Source organism: Schistocerca americana, chromosome X (genome assembly GCF_021461395.2).
Source record: "Schistocerca americana isolate TAMUIC-IGC-003095 chromosome X, iqSchAmer2.1, whole genome shotgun sequence".
NCBI lineage: Eukaryota > Metazoa > Arthropoda > Insecta > Orthoptera > Acrididae > Schistocerca > Schistocerca americana.
In genome coordinates, this window is record NC_060130.1 from 209616525 (window position 1) to 209640938 (window position 24414).

Sequence of the window (24414 nt, forward strand, 5' to 3'; positions counted from 1 at the left end):
TTTGGCACTGCTTGCATTATGTGGCAATGAGATTAATATTTGCAAGGTAACCCAAGTAACTATACATTTCTAGGGTGCCTGTTGACTATTACAGCATCCATGCTGATTCAGTTCGGCCAATATGTACTATTTAACTACACTGCATTTAGCACATTGTTTTAAGCCATCAAAGCACATTCCATTGTTTTACTGTAATCAATATTTTACAATTCTGACCACATTTTAATGTTTAATATTTTACTATTTACTTATCTGATGAAATCTGAAATAGAACCACATTTAAATCTCTTCAGACTTAAACAAAAATTTATAAAGATTCCCCTTTTCTCTGCCCCCCTCCCCTTTTGGTATATAAGGTCCATACATAGGCAAACCGTCTTTCTGGGAAGTGGATGATGCCTTTATGTAATCAATGTGAGTTACCATTCCTGTAGAAGTAGGAACCAATGTTCAGGGTGGCAGCCAGTCAAGGAATATTTTAGGAAATTAGTGAGAAAAAGAAATTTCAAAGGCCCAAGCCAAGTCTCAAGTCTTTTACAACTGTTCTCCCAGAATAACTTTGGCTGTGCATAAGTGACCCAAACTGCCTGTCTTTCAAACCTAGACAGTTCTTTCCAGTTACATCTGCTTACAAGAAGCCTCTTTCAGACCTCTGCTGAGATTTGCTGGCAAATTAATGCCATCAGTTTTAGCTATGGCGAGTGTGGAATGCACACCACATGTGCAGACACTTTCTAGTGATCCAGACCCTTGAGTAGAACATAAGTATTTCTTGGGAGGCAGAGCATCTGGCTCTGCACCACAAGACTGATCACTAACAGATATTAACACGAATTGCCTCCTCTCCTGTTGCCCACTTTCTTTAGTTTGTTCGATCTCTTAGACTAGCCCACACCTCGTAACTTACTACCCTATTTGTGGCCAGTGTATCCTGTACACTGAAACATATGCTCTGCATATGACCATATTTCCTCTTCTATTAGTCAACATCAGTCCTGGAGGCTCAATCTCAAGTCTTGACCACTCTAACACCTGTGCATCACTTCAGGAGGGTTTGGAAGGATCTCGGGTACAATGACCTTCATTTTCACGCACAATGACAGATAATCAAAGACCTGGTGTAGAATATGGTTCACTTAGTCCCGTCAGGAGTGATACAGGGTGACAAGGTTGCTGACTATTGGGGGTGGTGGGAGAATTAGGTGTGCATGAGAATATGGCAGGGGAGATCTGTTTGCGGACTCAAGTCTGCAGGGGGCGGAGAAGAGAGCAGGCAGAGGAAGGGGTGCGTGTGTGGGAGGGGGGGGGGGGGGGGGCGGGCCTGTAGAGCCTGTCTGTCAAGGTCTTAGTGAGACCTTCCAACACATGGGGGCAAGGGAATTCTTGTCATTGCTGATACACCACCCACATGTGGACAGGCTGTATAGGAGCAGCTTTCTGTTGTGGAAAGAGTGACAGCTGTCAAAATGCAGGTACTGTTGGCGGTTAGTGAGATTAATATGGACAGAGGTGTGGATACAGCCACCAGAGAGGCAGAGGTGAATGTCCAGGAAAATTGGCAAATTGGGTTGTGGAGGACTAGGTGAAGCCAGTGGGAGAGAACATGTTGAGGTTGTGAAGGAATGAGGATAGGGTGTCTTGGCCGTGAGTCCAGACCATGAAGATATCATCAATGAACGTGAAACAGACAATGGGTTTGGGATTTTGGGAGGCTAACATTTCCTCCAACTTGCCCATTAATAGGTTGGCATGGGAGAATGCTATGGGGATGCTAATGGATGTGCCACCGAATTGTCTGTATACCTTCACCTCAAAAGAGAAGTAATAGTGTGGCAGTATATAGTTGGTAAGGCATATTAGGAATGATGTAATAGGTCTGGAGTCTGAAAGACATTGGGAGACATAGCATTTGATAGCAGCAAGGCATGGGCATTATGGATGTTGGTGTGCTCAAAACCCACACTCACATCCTGTTCCTGAAATGCAGACTAAGCCATGAAATTACCCCAATGGTATAATCATGAAAATTCCCTTCTATGGATCCCCAGCCATCCTTCCAAAAGGACCTTCATGTTTTAAAGTCTGCCAGCCCCTGTCCCTCAGAAAGCTGGTATTGCAGAAACATCTCCATGGCAAAGGTATCCCAGAACACCTTCTGCAAGATACTTTTACTCTAAAACCCTCACTACATATGCCAAATTGAGATCCTTGTTCTCCAACAGCTGGAAGAGAAGACTTCATAAATTATCAAAGCTGTTGACAGCTTACTCCCACCTTTGAGCCTCACTACTCACCTGCACACCTATCCTACCCACAGTGCTCCCCCCCCCCCCCCCCCCCCCAAACCAACCACTCATATGACTCCCTCCCAACACTCCACAAAATTCAGAACCTATACAACCCCATAACACTTTGGTTAAGCTTTCCACCATAAACCTCCTTTCTGCAGAAATTTCAGTCCTATCCCAAAGCCTCTCCTTCAGTTCCACACCCACGTTGAGCCATGGTGGACTTGTCAACTTCTCCCAATCCCTTCAGTGTAAACACTTCTTTGCCACAAATCCCTCCAACCAAAGCCTACCTAGTCCCAACATTGAGTCTTGCCTCTCCCAGTTTTTACCAACATCCAAAAATGACCCTCCCATTTCTCATCTAACCACCCCTTGTTCACCTTCTAGGAATTCCTTACCCCCAACTTGGTCTCACCCTCCTTTCCCACAAACATAAACCTAACTACAGAAGAAAGGACAGCAACTGTAAACCTCAAAACACACCATGATTTAATCACTGTTCCAGCAAACAAAGACTCCACCACTATCATGATGAATCACAGTGACTTCCCGACAAGACTTCCGCCAACTCTCTGATTACTCCACCCACAAACTCTGCCATAGTTATCCCATCCACCAAGTCCAACAAACTCCAGTCCCTACTGAAATCCTTAGGCTTAGGCTCATCTTAGAATTTCTACCATGAGTCCACCTCCATCCTCACTTGAACGATCCCCTCCCCCACTCCACTCACTCACCTTCTACTTGCTTCCAAAAATTCACTGGGTTTTCTATACAGCAACATCAGATATGACCAAGGCCTTGCAACTATCAAATACTATTTCTTTCAGTGTCCTTCAGACTCACACCCAGCAGCTAATCTCACTTTCACCTTACTGGTATATCCTCATACACAACTATTTCTCTTTTGAGGTGAAGATACACATACAAATCCCTGGCACAGACATGGGCACCTGCATAGCACCCTGCTATGCCAACCAGTTTATGGCTCATCTAGAGGAATATTTCAGAGCCTCCCAAAACCCCAAACACATTGCCTGTTTTAGATTCATTGATGACACCACCTCCACACCCTCTCCTATCTGCTCCACCTTGTCCGCTTCGACACCATGTGCCACCTTTCTGGACGTTGACCATTGCCTCTCTAATATCTCCATCCACACCTCTGTTTATATTAAACCACAATGTTGATCACAAGTGTGTGTGTGTGTGTGTGTGTGTGTGTGTGTGAGAGAGAGAGAGAGAGAGAGAGAGAGAGAGAGAGAGAGAGAGAGAGAGAGAGAGAGTGTGAGTACAGGTTTCATTCTCTTTTGTGTGCGTCTCTTGACAACTCAATGCCTCTGCTATTTGGTGATTGGTCTCCCTGATTTCTAAATATTTACAAAAGCCTGTAGATTGTGGTATGTTACCTGGATAAATAAATAAATAGTTGAAGCATATGATACACTATTCATTCAACTAAAAAAGACACAATAAATAAGAAAATCATACCAAAGATAGTAATTACACATTTTTCTACCTACTGAGCTAGAGGATACTCCCAGTGTTTTAGTCACATAATTTCACAGACAATACATAAACCAATAAAATGCACAGGACAATATGTGAAGTTATGTACTTACAGTGTCTATGTTCTGAACAACATCTTGGAAGGCCTGATGTGACTGGTATGGTTCAAATACATGCCTTTTGTACAAAAGTGTGTAGATGAGGTTGGTATTGTAGGCTAACTGATGACTCAGGCACGAGTTTAATACCTCTAAAATCATTCTCAGAACTTCTTCAAGAACTGATACATCTTGAGCCTTCATAACAAAAAGAAAACACACATATTAACAATATCTAAACATCTGGAACATGATGAAAGTAAGTAGTAAAGAAGAAAAGTATGAGGGTGGGGAGAGAGGAAGGGAAGGGAGAGAGGAAGGGAAGGGAGGGAAGGGAACAGGAATCGAGTGTGAACGAGTGCAGGAATTATATAAAGCGGACAGGGATAGTCTGAGGGTAAGAACTAAAAATGACTGATGTGAGTGTTATTGTGGGACTGAAGGATGTGTTGAAGAGAGAACTCTCACTTTACTAGTTAGGAGAAGCGGGTGTGGGAAGGGGACAGGGAATAAGAGGGATATGAACGTCACGGCTTGCAGAGCAGAAATTGAAGTTAGCCTTTCTGTGCTGACATTGGGGTACAAAACAAGGAATTGCATAGTGCTGCGATTATGGCAACAGGTTCAAAAGCCACCAATGAGGAAACTCGACCGGTGGCCGGCCGCTTCAGAGGCTAAGTCCGCGCCGATCGCGACATGGGACATATAAAATGGCCAACTCGCTTATTCTCAAAGTCCGGTTATCTGCACAATCTGGCAACACTGTAGGCTACGGCACTTCCTGGAGGAAGAATTTTCCCATGATTGAGAAACGATAGGCTGTTTACGCCTGTGGTCTAGCGGTAGCGTGCCTCGTTTCTGTTCATAATGTCTGTGGATCGAGAGCAGCTGGCACAAAATATTTTTATAGCCTCTTCTGTCTGAATGCTGAAGACGTGAATGTAATGGTAGCGTCGATTCAATCTATTTCGCTTTCTGACGCATCGATATCAAAATTTTATCCAGTAACCATTTTGCGGCAGATTTCCGGCAGACTGTCCTCCTCTGGACGCCGTATGCAGCAAAGCTCCGGGATCCATTTGCTGGCTACCGGCAGCGGCTGTGGCGAGAACAGTGGCGCTGCACTCCGCCATTCTTTATCGAAAGTGCCTGCTACCGCTCATCGCTTTTGATGATTTAAAACGCTTTATTATTAAATGTCGCTCCACAGAAAATTCCTACGATTTCCACTCATGCTCGCAAGCAAAGGAGACAGACACCCTGATTAGTAGGCGGGTACTATATTACATTAATCGGCAAGAGCTGAGTATGGCCCGAGATTAATTTTATAGACTGGGACAAAATTAAACTACCTCACTACAGTCGATGAGTTTATAAATGCTTCATACCCCGTTTCTTTTCTTTTCAAAGTCATTTGTGCAACTTTTGGCCAATATTCAGATGTTTCCGTCAAGCCAGAGTGAGCATCTGTGGTATAAAGTGTGTTACAGTTCTTGTTACATTCCTTATGGTAAGTCTATGCGATAAACTGTGTGAATACCTTGCAATGCATGCTCTGTAGCAGTGCAGGAACACTGCACATTTGGAGTTCCATGTATGGATTCAAGAAGTATTTAATGTTTGTAGGAAGTGATAACTAGGGTCATCAGATTTAGACCAGAAAAAATTATCGTTTTGGAGGTTTCAGAGAACGGAAAGGAATTGCTAACGGCGTTCTCAGAAAACGTCTACAGTTAAATGCTATTGCAAAAATTTTGAAGAGAGGAACTGTATTAGCCAATATGTGCAATTCATGAGCAACCTCCTAACATGTTGGACCTATATGACGAACAAAGCTCAAATTTGTATTGTTGACAGTCGGTTTGAATCTTTTCAGGAACTATTTTACAGTGAAGCACCTTGGCATTTGGAAAGCAGACATCCATGATATTAACATAATTTACTAAGTCGAAATTGGACGAAGATTGATGAAAAAGGGATTCTTCATGTTTCGTATAAGGAATTTTTACTAACAGTTTGCTACTCCATTAATTAAAATGGAAAATAAAAGTGGCTTCCATCGAGATTGGAACTGCAATCTCCTATAGCACTAGCATCGCAATGCTCAAGGGAACCACTGAGCTAACGACACGCTGACTGGCAACAGGCGGAATATAGTCCTTGCGATGTTGCCTGAGCCTCAAAACGCAACCTTACACACACAAGCAGGTGTTACTTGTGTGAAGAACACTGTTCTTGGAGTCCAGAAATTAAATATACTTCGTAAGTGTCTCATCTTACAGTGGATTATATCGTATGAGTCTTCGATGTGGAAAACGAATGTCAAGTGAATTTAGCTAGGTATGCTGCGGTACATCCAGAAGTAAATGCACTACCACAGTGTTGACAAATACTTGCTCGACGCTGCCAAATCTCGGCTCTCTTACGACGCGGCTTTTTAGCGAAATGTTTGTCGTGATTGTCCGATACGGTTCTTCAGAGTGGAGATGCGCGTGCACATTTGGTTTCTATGCGGTGTTCTCCCCTGATAGTTTCTGACGTCGCCTTGTGGGCTATGTATACGTTTGAGGCATTCAATTATCATTAATCCAGAATGATACAAGTTTCAGCTTCCGGCGTGGAAGAAGGCTGTCGATGCCGACATTATATCATTTCAACGTAGGGAAAGCAAAACGGATGATTCAGTGTTTCTCATTCAGCATAAAGAATGTGAGATAATTTTCCGTAACGTTCATAATCATCTAAAAATACAAACGAAGTAAAAATATATAGGAAGCTTATTTGAATTGAATATAATGTAAGATATAAAACACTTTACACCTCGATGTCGAATGTGTCCACGTGCAATCTTTTGCAGCATACATATAGAATGTCATGATTACCATGAGAATGAAGAAATATGTTGGTAAGGATAGAAGCAAGAAGAGATTCCTCATGGCATTCAATTCATTTGAGATGTAAGAAGAGGTAAAGCGGGATATTAGTTTCGTTAACACGAAAGATATGCCGCACATTTTGATAACGAGGAAGTCTGCGTCTTCATACGTTTCCTCTTTGAAACCTGTATGCTCTATTATATACTAAATAGCCTGATCATTGTTTCAGAAATGTTACCCTCTTGTTAGGACCCTTAACGATGAACAGATTCCAAATGCATGTCTCTGCGTGAAAGTAGTTGTTCGAACCCTTCCTGTGTTGTTTTTTTTTAGTTTTATTGCTTGGAATTCATGAACCCTTCTTTCATAGCTACTCTTTATGTGCATCAATACCAAATAGGGATGTGAAAAGTTTTGCAAGTGAGAGAATGACAATAATAATCGTAACACGAACACGCAAATAATGAATGAAGTTTATTGCAATGCAGAATGAGAATGGCTGTGAATATAAAAATAGGGTGATCGTTGAGTTGGCACAATGCAAATATATTCTTAGCATTTTGTTACTGAATTTAGTTCTGGATGTTTGCAGAGAAAAAGGAAAAGTCGGTACTTCTCGCTAGTGTGATACAAAGTGAACCAGCAACTACCCTTTTCTTAGTACACGACTCAAGCAGGTCTCCAAGCAGCTACCAAGGCACTGCTGCATTCTGTTCCCTGACGTTGCTCTGATGACGGTTAAAGCAGATAGTTCCGATTATGAAATACAAAACGTATTGCAGGTTAGGTCCTAGGATCGTAATATTATATTTGCGATGTAGATGGCACATGAACGTGATACGACTATCCAGATTACTCGTCAATATAAAAAAGACAATATTTTGGGAATTGAGCATGGTCCTTCGGCACCAGTCCTGAAAGAGAGTTAATGATCACAGGCGTGCGAAACCCTTTCAAAACGTCTGCCAAGTACCAAAAACAGTAGCAATATGAGTAAAGCAATGGACAGATCAGAAAGGCCTCACTGCTATCCACAGCCTGTTTCTGTCAGCCCTAGTGGAGCTGCGCTGCCAGACGCCAACCCGATAGCATATTACACAGCTGAAATCTACGAATGAATTAGACTCCCATAAAGCTCTGACTTGCTAAGAGCATCAAATCTTTTGAGCAGCGATTCGAAAATACAGAAGACCACTTCTGAAGAAGGGCCTGCTGTCAGCAGGTCCTGGAATACAACACTGCGGGCAGTAACAATACCCATGTTTTACGTCACAAGATGCAGAAGTGATTTATATACTTTTCGAAAAACTCGTTTAATGAATGATTTCGAGCCTGGTAGTGTATGGGAAGGGTGTTTTTGTGATGATAAAAAGTCGGGTAATGCAGATTTCACTAGTTTCGTTGGATTTGAGAATGGGAATCAGTTTTTGGGTAGTCGAGTGATGTGATCATGGTCAAGACCGAGTGCTGTTTCTACATCACAGTGGCTGCCGCAGTGTTTCGTCAGCACAAACACCATGTGATTGGGCACACTGCTCATGACGTCACATGCTGCGAGTGTGAGTGTCAAGGGGGCGCAGTGATTTTTCAACATGTTACTCAAGTAATAAGTCAAATGGATTACATGAATATTTTAAGTGGGACAGGAACCTTAATTTACCTTTCATTGCTTATTTGTGGTCTGATTTAAATGAACAACAGCATCATTTAATATCTTGCCTAATGATTGTCGTTTCTTTCTTAACAGTGATTCCTGACAAAGGATTTTAACAAAGTTTATATTTTTGTATGTCAGATAACTGAAAAAAGATATTCTTTTATTTTGTCAGGCTTTGTTTCCCCACTGAGTTGTAAATGGTTCTCTTTATAAAACGAATGGTAACGTCATAAGGGCAACAGTCGCAATGCAGTCCCAGTGGAATCGAGAGAGTAGGGTGCATGTGGTTGCACTGATTGAGCATGGCAATTATTCGGCATCAGAAGCTGGAGAAAAGTGTGGAGTACCGGCAAGAACAGCTAGACGCTGGTGGAAAGAATACCAGCAAAGGGGCTATATAGGGCGGAAAAGAGGCGGCCCCGTGTGTCTACTGCAGCAGATGATCAGCGTGTTTTGGAGAATATACGTGCTAATCCATTCCTCAGTTGCCGTGGCCTGAAAGAGATATCTCAGTTTCCCGGCAGCAGAAAGACTGTTGCGAGGAGACTGAAAGACGCTGGATTATATTGTTGGAGAGCTGCTATAAAGCAGCCATTGACCGACTATCAGAGGATTGACCGCATGGCTTTTGCAGCAGAATATATCGACTTTGACTGGAGTAGAGTAATCTTTTTGGATGAAAAAATATTTTCTTCCTGTAGCGACACCCCTGTTCAGGTGAGACGAAATTTTCTCCATAAAGTTATTAGTTTATGCTGTTAGTGACTTTACATTTGTAGTAGGCACAAAATAATAAATATAAACAGTTCCCTATATCATGATTTTAGTAGTTCATCTCTCATCTGATAAGTAAATATGACCCCTGAATTTGTGAATATTTGCATTAACACGCAAATGTTTTTTGCGTTAGGTATACCGCCCATGAGGACAACGCTTCCAGCCAATGTATCTTAACGGAAGTCAAAGAAGTGGGTGGTTGGTTGTTGTTGGTTGTTTTTGGGGGGAAGGAGACCAGACAGCGAGGTCATCGGTCTCATCGGATTAGGGAAGGAAGTCGGCCATGCCCTTTGAAAGGAACCATCCCGGCATTTGCCTGGAGCGATTTAGGGAAATCACGGAAAACCTAAATCAGGATGGCCGGACGCGGGATTGAACCGTCGTCCTTCCGAATGCAAGTCCAGTGTGCTAACCACTGCGCCACCTCGCTCGGTAAGTGGGCGGTTCTCTGTAGCTGTATGGAGCTATATTTCCATTCATTGGGCAGGTCCTCTCTGGAGAATAGAGGGAATTCTCAACGGAGAGGCCTACATTAACATACTGAATTCCATTATGAAGCCTAGTGCTGAAATGCTGTACCCAGACGGTGAAATATATCTTCTGCAGGTATGAACAGTGGACGTGTGGAACAATTAAGAGTATTTCCAGTTTTCCTATGATTTATTCATTACTTTGATAAGCTCTACTTCTTATCAAAGTGACTACTCTACTTTGTCAGTTGTATAATTTTGATTTCTCCACCTTGCTTTGATACTGATGGCCGAGAAATATAGCTTTCCTGGGCATCATCTTAGTTTCTTCCTTAGTGCCTCGTTCCATAATTGTATGTGTAAGGAAGACACCGTGTATAAATAACTGATATATGTTGTTGTTGTGGTCTTCAGTCCAGAGACTGGTTTGATGCAGCTCTCCATGCTACTCTATCCTGTGCAAGGTGGTTCATCTTCCAGTACGTACTGCAACCTACATCCTTCTGAATTTGTTTAGTGTATTCATCTCTTGGTCTGCCTCTGCGATTTTTACCCTCCACGCTGCCCTCCAATACTAAATTGGTGATCCCTTGATGCCTCATAATATGCCTTACCAACCGATTCCTTCTTCTAGTCAAGTTGTGCCACAAATTTCTCTTCTCTCCAACTCTATTCAATACCTCCTCATTAGTTATGTGATCTACCCACCTAATCTTCAGCATTCTTCTGTAGCACCACATTTCGAAAGCTTCTATTCTCTTTTTGTCTAAACTATTTATCATCCATGTTTCACTTCCATACATGGCTACACTCCATACAAATTCTTTCAGAAACGACTACCTGACACTTAAATCTATACTCGATGTTAACAAATTTCTCTTCTTCAGAAATGATTTCCTTGCCATTGCCAATCTACATTTTATATCCTCTCTGTTTCGGCCATCATCAGTTATTATGCTCCCCAAATAGCATAACTCCTTTACTACTTTGAGTGTCTCATTTCCTAATCTAATTCCCTCAGCATCACCCGACTTAATTCGACTACATTCCATTATCCTCGTTTTGTTTTTGTTGATGTTAATCTTATATCCTCCTTTCAAGACACTGTCCATTCCGTTCAACTGCTCTTCCAAGTCCTTTGCTGTCTCTGACAGAATTACAATGTCATCGGCGAACCTCAAAGTTTTTATTTCTTCTCCATGGATTTTAATTCCTACTCCAAATTTTTCTTTTGTTTCCTTTACTGCTTGCTCAATATACAGATTGAATAACATCGAGGAGAGGCTACAACCCTGTCTCACTCCCTTCCCTTCCATGCCCCTTGACTCTTATAACTGCCATCTGGTTTCTGTAGAAATTTTAAATAGCCTTTCGCTCCCTGTATTTTACCCCTGCCACCTTCAGAATTTGAAAGAGAGTATTCTAGTCAACATTGTCAAAAACTTTCTCTAAGTCTACAAATGCTAGAAACGTAGGTTTGCCTTTCCTTAATATATTTTCTAAGATAAGTCGTAGGGTCAGTATTGCCTCACGTGTTCCAACATTTCTACGGAATCCAAACTGATCTTCCCTGAGGTCGGCTTCTACCAGTTTTTCCATTCGTCTGTAAAGAATTTGTGTTAGTATTTTGCAGCAGTGGCTTATTAAACTGATAGTTCGGTAATTTCATTTTCCTACTTACCTTTTCTCTTCCTAGTCTTCTCTCCACAGTTACTTCTTATATGACTCTGTGATTCATTTCTATCTCCTTCTACCTTGTTTTGGTCATTTTCCACTAAAATCAGTATTCTGTTACCTGTAGGCGGACCATACTTCATTTTTTCAGATCCCATCTTTCACTTGCAAAGGAAAGAGTACTCAACATAATCCATTTTGCCGAGTGTTTCTATATTTCTATGACTTGTATGTTTACTTGAAAGAACATTATTCATAAACATAAATGGTTTTGCTAGCACTGTTCTTCGTTTTTCTTTTGTTAAGCATCTATTTCTCTTTCATTCTGGTCCTGACGTGGCTGAAGTGCTATACTTGTAATGGCATCAGGTTTTATTGCTGTGTTCATATGTTTATTATTTTTTCTCATTGACATTACCATTTGTTGTTGTTCTTACATTCCAGTGTTATTATTTTCTCGATTTTCAGATAATACCTGCAAAATGTTGTTCATTTTGTTTTCTATATATGAAACTATTAGGAAATTGTTAACAAATGTAATGCAGCGTATCTTTTCACAATTGAATTTAACTAGTAATGTTAACTATTCTGTAGTTTGTGTTGCTTTTGTAATACACACACACACACACACACACACACACACACACACACACACACACGGTGTTAAGGAAAGTGGTATTCCATACTTTGCGAGTCAGTAGTATGGACTAAAACAAGACGAACTGCATATCGTAAGAGCTACACGCACTTCTTCAGTACAAGAGAAGTGTTTTAAATAGAACAACAGATGTGTTTCACAGTGGTAAAGGTGAAGAAATGCTCATTGCTCTTAAGATATTCATTTCAGACTCATTGCTTTTGTTCACTGGAAGTGTTTGTCTTGTTTCTGTCCATCCTATCAGCTCTTGAAATATGGACTACTTGTTTTTAATACCCTATATTCGAAGCAGATATGTAGACAAAGGACGTCCTTGCTTATTCATTTCCAGACATTATATTTCTATTTTATTCCATTTGTATTGATTATTGGGCTGTAATGTATTCAAAAATTGGAACTAATCAACTCAATCCAGGCCAGTTCTTATAATAGTAAAATTACACCTTCCATTTCGAACCATTCCTAAATAAATGAAGGAATTATTTCTTTATCGGTTCATTTCTTCTCTTTTAACTAGCAGAACATACAAACCTGTAACTCATTTGGTTGTTCTTACTTTGTTCGTGAATAGGCCTGCCCAAATAAACCGATCTATATTTCCTTTTATTAAAATTGTAAGATATTCGTACGTTTCTTGGAGGCATGCTGTAGTTTTCACTATTGACTGCCTTGGCTGATTTTTCTTTTAAAGTTAAGCATAAGATAAAATATACTTTACAGTACTTTACTAACATTACAATCATGATCTATAAAATATCCTCCAAGGTATACACTCTTTTTCTCCAGGTTACTTCTCGTAACTTAGAATATAATTGTGCAGTAATGTCCACATGTAAAATTAAAATGTGTTCAGCATTTTTGTAAGTGTATTTCCTCACCTCCTGGCATGAGTGAATGATAACATAACTGTCAAACAGGAGAGGCGAGGTCTGTATCACCTAATCCCATGTCGTTCGCGCTCCTTTCTGCCAGCCACTTTGACATGGGAAGTGCGTGGTGATGGGGCTAGGAATCAGAGAGTGAACATACTGGTGACGTAGTTTGAGGTTCCTGGTGTCTCCACCTAAAGCTGTTCACCCTAGTGTGCTTTCTGTCAGGAAATGTCATCCTCGAAAAGTGGAAAGCATGGTTTTCTCATCCTTTGAAATTGTCAGATAGCTGCATCAGCACGTTTCCAGGATAGTACGCAGCTGTTCATGGGTTCGAGATTTGTTTCTCGTATATCTTTTTCTTTATTCCTCCTTCATATTCAATTTTGATATCAGCTGGCAACTGCCCGCATTGCCTTGATTAAAAATTATATGACAAAGAAACAAATTGTTTATCCCGTAGGTGCATGCAAATATATGAATTGGGTTACGATTTACAGATTTTATGATCTTAGTCAAAACAGCAATGTTGCATAAACGAACTGTTCTTGGGCAATGAGCATTACATAAAGATACGTACATGTAGTGGTATTTAGTTCACACTAATATGAAGGGAAGACTGATTTTATTAACATTCCTGAAATCAGCTATTTATCTCAACTGCAGGTGTTTTCTCTGAGCGCGGGGCTGCGTTGACATGAGTTGTGAACGGGCAACGTCAACAGCCACGGTTGCCTTCGGTAAATGCAACACATTGAGTGAACGAGCCCATGTAAAGTCCGTAGAGAATATCTCGTAATAAAACAGATTTGTTTCTTCTATATATTTTTGTGAGTGGAAAGATAGAAAAAAGAATTCTATAGTGAAGATTAGCAATTGTTTTGAATAAGCAAAGCAGATTAGCTTTACAACCATGTACCAGAGTCTAACAGTTCAAGAGACCGCTGCACTGTATTGAACAACTTACACCCCACCTTATCATTACCAAAGCATAGGAGGATGGTATATTCTGAAAGAAGGCCTACCTGTGTGTTCTAACTGGCGCCTCAACTATATAACCATTCGCTCTGTATTCTGATCACCGTCCCAGCACCCTCCCCTTGTCAATGCGGGTTTTTGTCAACAGCTGTCAGCAAAGTATTTTGGAATGTGGAATCCTCCGAATAATTTATAAACCTGTAGCTTAGACTACACAGCCACTGCAGTTGTCGAATTTTTTCACAGTATGGAAATTAAGTATTCATAGTATTAGAAGTATTGAAATTTCTAAGTTAATGAATGATCATTTCTTAACAGGACCATAGCCCGATTCATAATAGCAGAGCTGTCCAGACCTGGTTCCAAGGTCAGCAGAGAATAAAACTTCTTCCTTTCTTGCCAAAATCACCAGACCTCCTCAACCCCATTGAAAATATGTGGGCGGAGGTTACGAGGTTGTTACCACCTGGGTCAAGGAATTCAGAAACTGTGTGGGAAAATATGGAGAATACATGGTGGGAGATAAACGATCATCACAATCTCTCGAGGAATTTAGCCTTATCACTTCCCAGATGCCTTCGAGCAATTATAGAAAACGAGGGAGGATGGGTACAGTATTGAAAGAAAGATAAAGGCCAAACCAGTTGTGAGGTTCTAAAGTGTTCCAGAAACCTACCAAAGCTAAATGGTCCTTGAGAATAGCTAAATGGTCCTTGTGTATTCTCATTAAATGTGTCACTGCGTGATTCTTACACATAGCAACTACTAATTAAATTCTTTACTCAAAAAAATAAATAAACAAATGTATGCGCAACAGATAAATGTTTGATTTTGTAGTATTAACCCCAAATTTGGTACACTGTTAATCACCCAACTGTGTTTAAAGAAAATGGGTAAGTAACCGGAATCGTAACTGGACCTGCATAATAACTCCTTCTCCGTTCTGTAAGCTATTTCTTTTCATTCTGTCTTACTTTCATCTCTCAAAACATAATAACGGTATTACCAGTAACATACAGGATTAAATTGCCTAACAGCTGATCTTGTAACAGCACATATAAAGATATTTCTACTTCCTATGGTCTCTTATGAAGATAACCTTTTTCTCACCCATGGGAAGGAATGAAGGATAGCCCACAACGCTTGATTCATAACGTCACAGCAACACACTATCACTCTAATTACCATTGGGCAAAGCAATTATCGTATCTCCACACGGACTAGTATCAGAGAAATTCTGTAACTTCTTCAATCACTATCTGATCCCAGAAACACCTCTCCCTTATTGACGTGCCTCGATGTTAACTAAGGATCGCGTGGTTGGAAAGTTCGCGCAGTCGCGATTCCGAAATTTACGTTCTCCTCATATTCGTGCGTGGCACGTTATTGAAACTGGAAGAAAAAAACCTTCACAAGTTACTTAGACCGATTTCCTAATTATATCTCGGCACCATTAAATAATATACCATCCAAAACCTCCCCTCCAAAAGATACATAAATACACACATAGAACTTTTCAGAATACTTACAGTTCGTGTATAGCGTGCATAGCATGGCTACATGAATTACTATTATGCTGTTTCTCCTTTATTTAAGTCAGGAAAGCAAGCCCACTGATTCCCATGTATCTTTCAAGTCCCGTTGTTCTAAAAATCAGCTTCACACGTAAATTTCTACTGACTCATTTCACAAAAGGTGACTTCCTATTATGACATATTAAATTAGCAACCTCGCCTTCATCCATGAATTTCAGAAACTCGTCAAATTACAAACTGAAACACATGCAAGCTACAAATGGCTTCTTTGAAAACCAATTCTTTCAGATCAAAATTAAGAGCATTACTTTCTACCATGAATTTCTGTTAGCAGCTTGATTAGTTAAAGCAACGAGGTAATATTTTCCTGCACTTCCAGATTAGATTTTGAAACAAACTAACCAAAACCATGAATTTAAATTGACCATTACTAAAAAGAATTATGGTAAATCAACACATTCCTACTTATAAACTAATGGTTCCTAGCATTCAGTCATCCACACTTCATCATTTTGTTCATCAGCCCCATGTGGTGAGTGCCAAGTTTTTGGTTATAATAGTTCATCACGTGCATCCTATTTGTTTTGTACCTGCTTTACAATTGAATTCTAACACTTTACTGTTCATCGAATTACTCAAACGAAATATCAAATTCCGTTAACTTTCGAGTTACTCTTCACGGTCGCGACATAGTATTCTCACATTTGCCTATCTTTTACCTGCCTATAAACAATTTGGTTCCCTCCAAAATATTATATTAAATTAAATCTATCCTGAAAGAGAAGGTTTCTACGTAAGGTGGAACATTAAAGCCTTAAATAACCCATTTCCTTTCCCTTTGCAGAGCATTTTGCTCCACCACTTCCTCAGTCCATCTGGCTGCTTCAGTCTTCCCCAGGAAAGTGCCTTCTCTTACTACGCTACCGCTCTCTCCCTGCCTACAGCAAGGGTGGTGTGCATCCTGGCCAATCAAGGCTCCAGAATTTCAAGCATTTGAAACTCCTGGCTGTCTTCTCCCCAGCACACAATGAAATCTTCCGGCACTTTTCTACTCGATGAGCTTAACGTAAGAATACAGACAAACCTGGGCCCCGTCTCTCCAATGTCAGAGACAGACCTTTACCTCCGAAAACTCTCGTGTCACTACATATCAATACGTCATTGCCTTCCCATGAGTCTAATAATTTCATTTCAATATTCACTCCCATTCTATCCACATTGCATACTATTTACCTTGCTCTCAACCCAATCGTTGACTATTTAGGATAGGATAAGTCGGAAAAGTGGGTTTTCATACATTATACCAACATAATAAACTCATCCAGTTGCTCTCATCAATTTCTTTAACACAGCAGGTACGTCGGTTTAATAAAAATTAACAGCTCAGATTGAGCGTCTGATAAACGGTATCTGATACCTGACGTAGCAAGGTATTCTAGCAATTACGTGTGTCTTTAAAGTCAGTATCGCCATTAGACTTTTTTTTTCTATTTGCAGTGTTACATTTACACGATCATTATTTCGGCTTAAATGCCATTATCAAGTGTTTTAATGTTATACAGTGCCTAAGATGGCTTACTGTCATATTTAAAATACACTATTAGACACATTGTCTAAGGGTCAATATATATGGTAAAAGCCTAATGCTATGTTTTATCACTGGGTATACCATCTTGACCATCCTCGAGTTATGCAGAAGCTACCCCTTGTCTCATCCTTCACGTTGCGAGTTATCAGTTATCTACTGCAGCCGCGATTATGGCAATGAGAGTGTTTATGCAAGAATTCCTTGGCAGCATAGTTTTAAAGTGGTGACTTTATAAAATGGTAGTTGCCTCAGAAAGCAGTTCCAGGTTTGCTGCAAAAGATGTATCAGTTCCTTTCGGTGAGTTTTAAATCACGTGCTACCTGTCACATGTAAGTGTGTCCCAGCAAGCTCGCAGGGGTTGCCATGACCATAGACCTCACTCATCTTAAGTCACATCAAAATTAATCACAAAATTACTGAACAGATTCGAAGCATCTATAAGAGTCATGAATTTGTACTTTTTTAATCAACTCGGTCTGAAATAAGAGGGGAAAAAACTACAGGGAAAGTGACCAAGTTTGTTAGTATGCATTATCTGTGGTACATCTGGAGGTGAAAACGTACGAAAATGCACAACTGCACTTTTGCGAACTTCTGATTTACTTTCGCATCAATACTGTTGTGAACCCACCATCTGGTGTCAATGCATTACATTAGCAACCATTATATATAATAATTTTGATGGTACACCTGATATTATGGATGAGTAGGACACAAGACAGGATGTACATAATGTCCATTTGACGTCAACAGTGTGTAACATTTTACTTTTTTTTGAATAGGACAATGTTGCTCTCCAATAATTTTTAGATTAGTTACAATAAGCTTACACTGCAAGAGAATTCACTTGTATTTATCAATATGTGGTCTGTTGTCGGTTTGAAGGCCTTCCATTACATCGGCAACTTAGTGCAACTCCACCGAGGGCTGTCTGGAGTAGGGTGGAGATAGCAATGCGAAAGGTGCGAGCTGTCTAAGACGATCTTCATAGTGTTAGTTCGATTGGGACTTCCTATATTCTTGAAGACATTTAACACCTGTGCGGTCAGTCACCCAATTTCAGAATTCATGTTGAGTAATCCTGCTAAATTCCCATAATATTGTCTTTTTATACTGATGAGTAATCTGGATAGTCGTCACGTTGAGGTGCCGTCTACATCGCAAATTTAATATTCCTATCCTAGGAACTAACCTGCAATACGTTCTGTATATCATAATTGGAACTATCTGCATTAACCGTCATCAGAGCAATATCAGTGAATAGATAGCAGCAGTGCCTTGGTAGCTACTTGGGGACCTGCTTGAGTCGTGTTCTAAGGAAAGGGTAGTTGCTGGTTCACATTATATTACACTAGCAAGAAGTACTGACTTTTCTTTTTTCTCTGCAAACATCCAGAACTAAATTCAGTAAAAAAATGTTGAGAAGATATTTGCATTGTGCCAACTCAAAGATCAACCTATTTTTATAGATTTTTATTTTTAAAGCCATTCTCGTTCTGCATTGGAATAAACTTCATTCATTATTTGCTTGTTCTTGTTACGATTATTATTGTCATTCTCTCACTCGCAAGAGTTTTCACATTCCTATTTGGTATCGATGCACATGAAGAGTGGCTATGAAAGAAGGGAATACTGAATGTTACGTCATGCAGAACATACTCATTTACTTCGGCTGCTCGTGATCAACGCTACAGGAGAAGTGAGATACATAAAGTTGACAGTGGGAGGACAGACATGCTGGCACAACTCTACAACTACACAGTGTTACCAGAGAAAATGGTGCCGCACAATCGAAAGTGTAGTACGGACTTTGCCACAGTAGCAGAGAGCTGCTAATTTCGGACCATGGCCGTGGATTACCCTTCGGTCAGCTGCTGGTTAGAGTATTGCAACTGTAAATGGAAGGCTTTGTTTGATAGTCTTGTACTGATGCTGTCTGAATAAATTATGCCATTGGATAAAAAGCGGTTTAGTTTTGAGACCTAACCCTTGAGGGGCGGAGGCACAGTGGTCTGCCTCATGAATCCCACGCAAAAAACAATGCAGGAAGGGTTCGAACAACTACTTTCAGGCAGAGATATGCATTTAGAATCTGTTCATCATTAAGGGGCCACACAAGAGGGTAACATTACTGAAACAATGATCAGGCTATTTAGTATATAACAGAGCATACAGATTTCAAGGAGGAAACGTATGAAGATGCAGACTTCCTCGTTATCAAAATGTGCGGCATATCTTTCGTGTTAACGAAACTAATATCCCGCTTTACCTCTTCTTACATCTCAAATGAATTGAATGCCATGAGGAATCTCTTCTTGCTTCTATCCTTACCAACATATTTCTTCATTCTCATGGTAATCATGACATTCTATATGTATGCTGCAAAAGATTGCAGGTGGACACGTTCGACATCGAGGTGTAAAGCGTTTTATATCTTACATTATATTCAATTCAAATAAGCTTTCTATATATTTTTACTTCGTTTGTATTTTTAGATGATTATGAACGTTACGGAAAATTGTCTCACATTCTTTATGCTGAATGAGAAACACTGAATCATCCGTTTTGCTTTCCCTACGTTGAAATGATATAATGTCGGCATCGACAGCCTTCTTCCACGCCGGAAGCTGAAACTTGTATCATTCTGGATTAATGATAATTGAATGCCTCAAACGTATACATAGCCCACAAGGCGACGTCAGAAACTATCAGGGGAGAACGCCGCATAGAAACCAAATGTGCACGCGCATCTCCACTCTGAAGAACCATATCGCACAATCACGACAAACATTTCGCTAAAAAGCCGCGTCGTAAGAGAGCCGAGATTTGGCAGTGTCGAGCAAGTATTTGTCAACACTGTGGTAGTGCATTTACTTCTGGATGTACCGCAGCATACCTAGCTAAATTCACTTGACATTCGTTTTCCACATCGAAGACTCATACGATATAATCCACTGTAAGATGAGACACTTACGAAGTATATTTAATTTCTGGACTCCAAGAACAGTGTTCTTCACATAAGTAACACCTGCTTGTGTGTGTAAGGTTGCGTTTTGAGGCTCAGGCAACATCGCAAGGACTATATTCCGCCTGTTGCCAGTCAGCGTGTCGTTAGCTCAGTGGTTCCCTTGAGCATTGCGATGCTAGTGCTATAGGAGATTGCAGTTCCAATCTCGATGGAAGCCACTTTTATTTTCCATTTTAATTAATGGAGTAGCAAACTGTTAGTAAAAATTCCTTATACGAAACATGAAGAATCCCTTTTTCATCAATCTTCGTCCAATTTCGACTTAGTAAATTATGTTAATATCATGGATGTCTGCTTTCCAAATGCCAAGGTGCTTCACTGTAAAATAGTTCCTGAAAAGATTCAAACCGACTGTCAATAATACAAATTTGAGCTTTGTTCATCATATAGGTCCAACATGTCAGCAGGTTGCTCATGAATTGCACATATTGGCTAATACAGTTCCTCTCTTCAAAATTTTTGCAATAGCATTTAACTGTAGACGTTTTCTGAGAACGCCGTTAGCAATTCCTTTCCGTTCTCTGAAACCTCCAAAACGATAATTTTTTCTGGTCTAAATCTGATGACCCTAGTTATCACTTCCTACCAACATTAAATACTTCTTGAATCCATACATGGAACTCCAAATGTGCAGTGTTCCTGCACTGCTACAGAGCATGCATTGCCAGGTATTCACACAGTTTATCGCATAGACTTACCATAAGGAATGAAACAAGAACTGTAATACACTTTACACCACAGACGCTTGACGAAAACATCCGAATATTGGCCAAAAGTTGCACAAATAATTGACTTTGAAAGGAAAAGAAACAAGGTATGAATCATTTATAAACTCATCGAATGTAGTGAGGTGGTTTAATTTTGTCCCAGTCTATAAAATTTATTTCAGGCCATACTCACCTCTGGCCGATTAATGTAATATAGTACCCGCCTACTAATCAGGGCATCTGTCTCCGTTGCTTGTGAGCCTGAATGGAAATCTTAGAAATTTTCTGTGGAGCAACATTTAATAATAAAGCGTTTTAAATCATCAAAAGTAATGAGAGGTAGCAGGTGCTTTCAATAAAGAACAGCGGGGTGCAGCACCACTGTTCTCGCCACGGCCGCTGCCGGTAGCCAGCAAATGGATCCCGGAGCTTTGCCGCATACGGCGTCCAGAGGAGGACAGTCTGCAGGAAATCTGCCGCAAAATGGTTACTGGATAAAATTTTGATATCAATGTGTCAGAAAGCGAAATAGATTGAATCTTCACTACCATTACATTCACGTCTTCAGCATTCAGACGGAAGAGGATATAAAAATATTTTGCGCCAGCTGCTCTCGATCCACTGACATTATGAACAGAAACAATGCATGCTACTGCTAGACCACAGGCGTAATCAGCGTATGGTTCCTCCAGGAAGTGCTGCAGCCTACAGTGTTGCCAGATTGTGCAGATAACCGGAGAATTAGTGAGTTTGCCAGTTTATTTGTCCCATGTCACGATCGGCATGGACTTAGCCTCTGCAGCGGTCGGTCGAGTTTTATGTCAAAGAGTGTACATTCCATTATGGTCTGCAACCAGGGCAAAGACACCTCATCCTCCACACTTCCACGATGTCAACATCCACTCCTCTTACAACTCTACCAATCCTCAACAATACGTCTTATTTCCACATTAGAGAATATCTACCAACTGCAAATGGCCAATGTGATGTAACAAGCAATTTTTATTGGAAGATGCTGAAGTGTTTCCTGAAGATCTTCAGACACAGGCACTACAATGAAACTCTAGTTCACAAACAGGTACCATGAGCTAGTTCTCACCAACCATGAATACTCTTGACCATATTTGCCATTCAGTCAACATACACTAAAATGTGGCAATCCTCCCCCAGATCCTTCCTACTACACCTGTTATAAACCCATACCCTTCTTTTAAGTTACTCCTGTTCCAAAAACCCTTTTCTCAAGGGACATCCATATCTTACGCACCACAAGCAAAACTATACGTGCATCTGCGTGGTACGGCCTATTCCAGTGTTGACAATGTCATATTTTGTAGTGTTATAGACAACGTCATGCATGAAAGTAGCCATATTTTCCTTCAACATTGCTGCAAACACTACAAAGCATTTTATGGGCATAATTACCAACCACATGTTCACCCATGTAAAACTACCACACCATTGTGGACTACGTCAAGTTTTATTGCTCGGTTGCAGAGCACATTATTCATCAAACACAGACATCCATTCCTCTTGGCCTCAATCTTCACTAGTTCCCTCTCTTTTATCTACATCTGCCCCATGCCTAGACCAATAATGCTGCTTCTAACCACCCCACTCCCCCAGATTGTCTCTGGGCATGTGTGGTTGGTTTTTCACCATTTCTGTATTATTTGACAAGGTTCTTACTTATTTATAGATTTGTGACTTATTAAAGAGTTTTGGGCGACTTTTATCTTAGTCATTATTCCCCACAAGTCCACGACAAAGGAGCCTATTGTTGCATAAGCTCAACAGGAAGCACTTATTTTTGAATGCACCTACTAGTTATTGCACATTTATTAAAGATACAGGACACTAAATTTTCAATTAGTTTCTCATATACTTTTAAATGAAAATAAAAAAGCGTCTTAACAATATTTCTTGCAAATAATTACCAAATCAACTGCAGCAGCATCATCATCTACATTGACTGCAACATCAGATGTGTTCCTATGAAGCTGTTCCTCTAGACGAATGTGCTTCTTTGCTAGGGTTTCAAAAAGACTGACCAGGCGCTGTGTTACATACGGATGCAGATTTCGAAATTGGCTTGACATATTTGCCAATGCTGCTAAACAATTTGTGTGAAGATATTTATCCTGTAAAGAGACAGAGTAAACATTGTTCAGATACAAAATGAACAGAACAGTATTTAATGTAACTTATTCAAGCTTCATTTCATTCCACTCATTGACTAAGTAAATTTATGTAGCAGATTCATTTTAAGTAGCCACAAACTCATTAATGTGAAGACTTAAGCCAAAAAGCACCACAAAGCAGAATCTTCATCAAAACTACCTTTTTGGGAGTCTCTGTAATTTTGACACACAAGGAAGGGCATTAAAATCTCGCAGCAGCGGAACTCTACTACTGTATGACTACTAGTAAAATTGCTGTTTTATATCCAGAGAAACTGCCTACAACATTTGTGTCAGGAGGCAAACCATCAATATACTGGAATAAATTTACCTTAAAACATAATTAATTTTAACTTTTTCTTGTGATCAAAGATAGAGTCAAATGCACCTATTCAAAACTGTTTCTAGCTTAGTGTAAATCTTTCTAGTTGGCATTAAAATCAGTGTTATCACAGTCAGCATACAAACTTTGATGATTAATTGTAACCACAGATAAAGTTTAATCATAAGTTTTTAACTTGATAATCTTGAAATCATTTTTGAATTCAGCTGTGCATTCATGTTTTTAAAGTCCTGATTCAATCTGAGGACACGATTTATTGACAGATTGTCATATTCACTAATTTTTTTTACAATCCACCTTCAGGTACGACAATGAGGGCTTTATTACAGAATACAACTTTTCGTGTGAAACTTCACAGGGATTGGGTTTAACATCCCATCAACATTGAGGTAATTACACTTTATAGAAGAAGTGTATGAGCTAAAACATTATGATCACCTCGTTAATAGCATCTAGGTCCACCATTCGAATACAATGTCAATGCAAAGGCTACACAATTCCGTAAGTTAGGGACAGTTAGTTTGTGGGTGCAGAGTTAGCACTCGATAGCATCCCAGATGTGATCCACTGCATTCAGATCAGTTGAATCTGGAGGCCAAAATATCAATGTGAGTTCACTATCATGATCCTCAAACCTCTGTAGTATGATTCTGGACTTGTGACAAGGACAATTATCCTGCTGGAAAATGCCATCTCCAAGAGATTAAACATGTAGGGATACAGGAACTACAGTAATGTTCGTGTAACCCACCACTCTCATGGCGCCTTTGATTACCACCACAGGTCCCATGGAAACCCAGGTGAATGTCCCCCACAGCACAGTACTGCCCTCAACAGCTTGAGTCCACACTATGCTGCATGTTTCAAGCAGCAGTGAGCCTGAATGTATATCTGGACATGTCCATTTACTTTGTGTTACAAGAAATGTGATTCATCCAACCAGGTGACACGTTTCCATCATACAATCTCAATGATCCCGTGCTGACTGCAATCACAATATGCAATATCGCTGGAATGACACAGGAACAAGTACACTTCATCTGTTGCTGATCCCAAGTACAAAAAACCTGAACGGTATGCTCAAACACATGTGCCTGCATCATTATTGTATCCTGTCTAAAGACCTGCAAAAGGTCATCACCTATCCTGCTTTAGAGAGTATTCTGTGACGAGGCA

General features: G+C 40.2%; 1 protein-coding gene across 2 annotated transcripts in view; it reads right to left on the reverse strand.

The window, feature by feature from the left end:
- Nucleotides 1-24414, reverse strand: part of LOC124556450 (dymeclin) — a 161639-nt gene that overhangs the window by 17139 nt on the left and 120086 nt on the right. For both annotated transcript variants that reach the window (XM_047130402.1, XM_047130401.1), the window contains exons 11-12: nt 22653-22856; nt 3914-4096 (exon numbers count right to left, since the gene is read on the reverse strand). In XM_047130402.1, coding sequence (XP_046986358.1) covers nt 3914-4096; nt 22653-22856 — 387 coding nt within the window. The remainder of the gene's footprint in view (nt 1-3913; nt 4097-22652; nt 22857-24414) is intronic.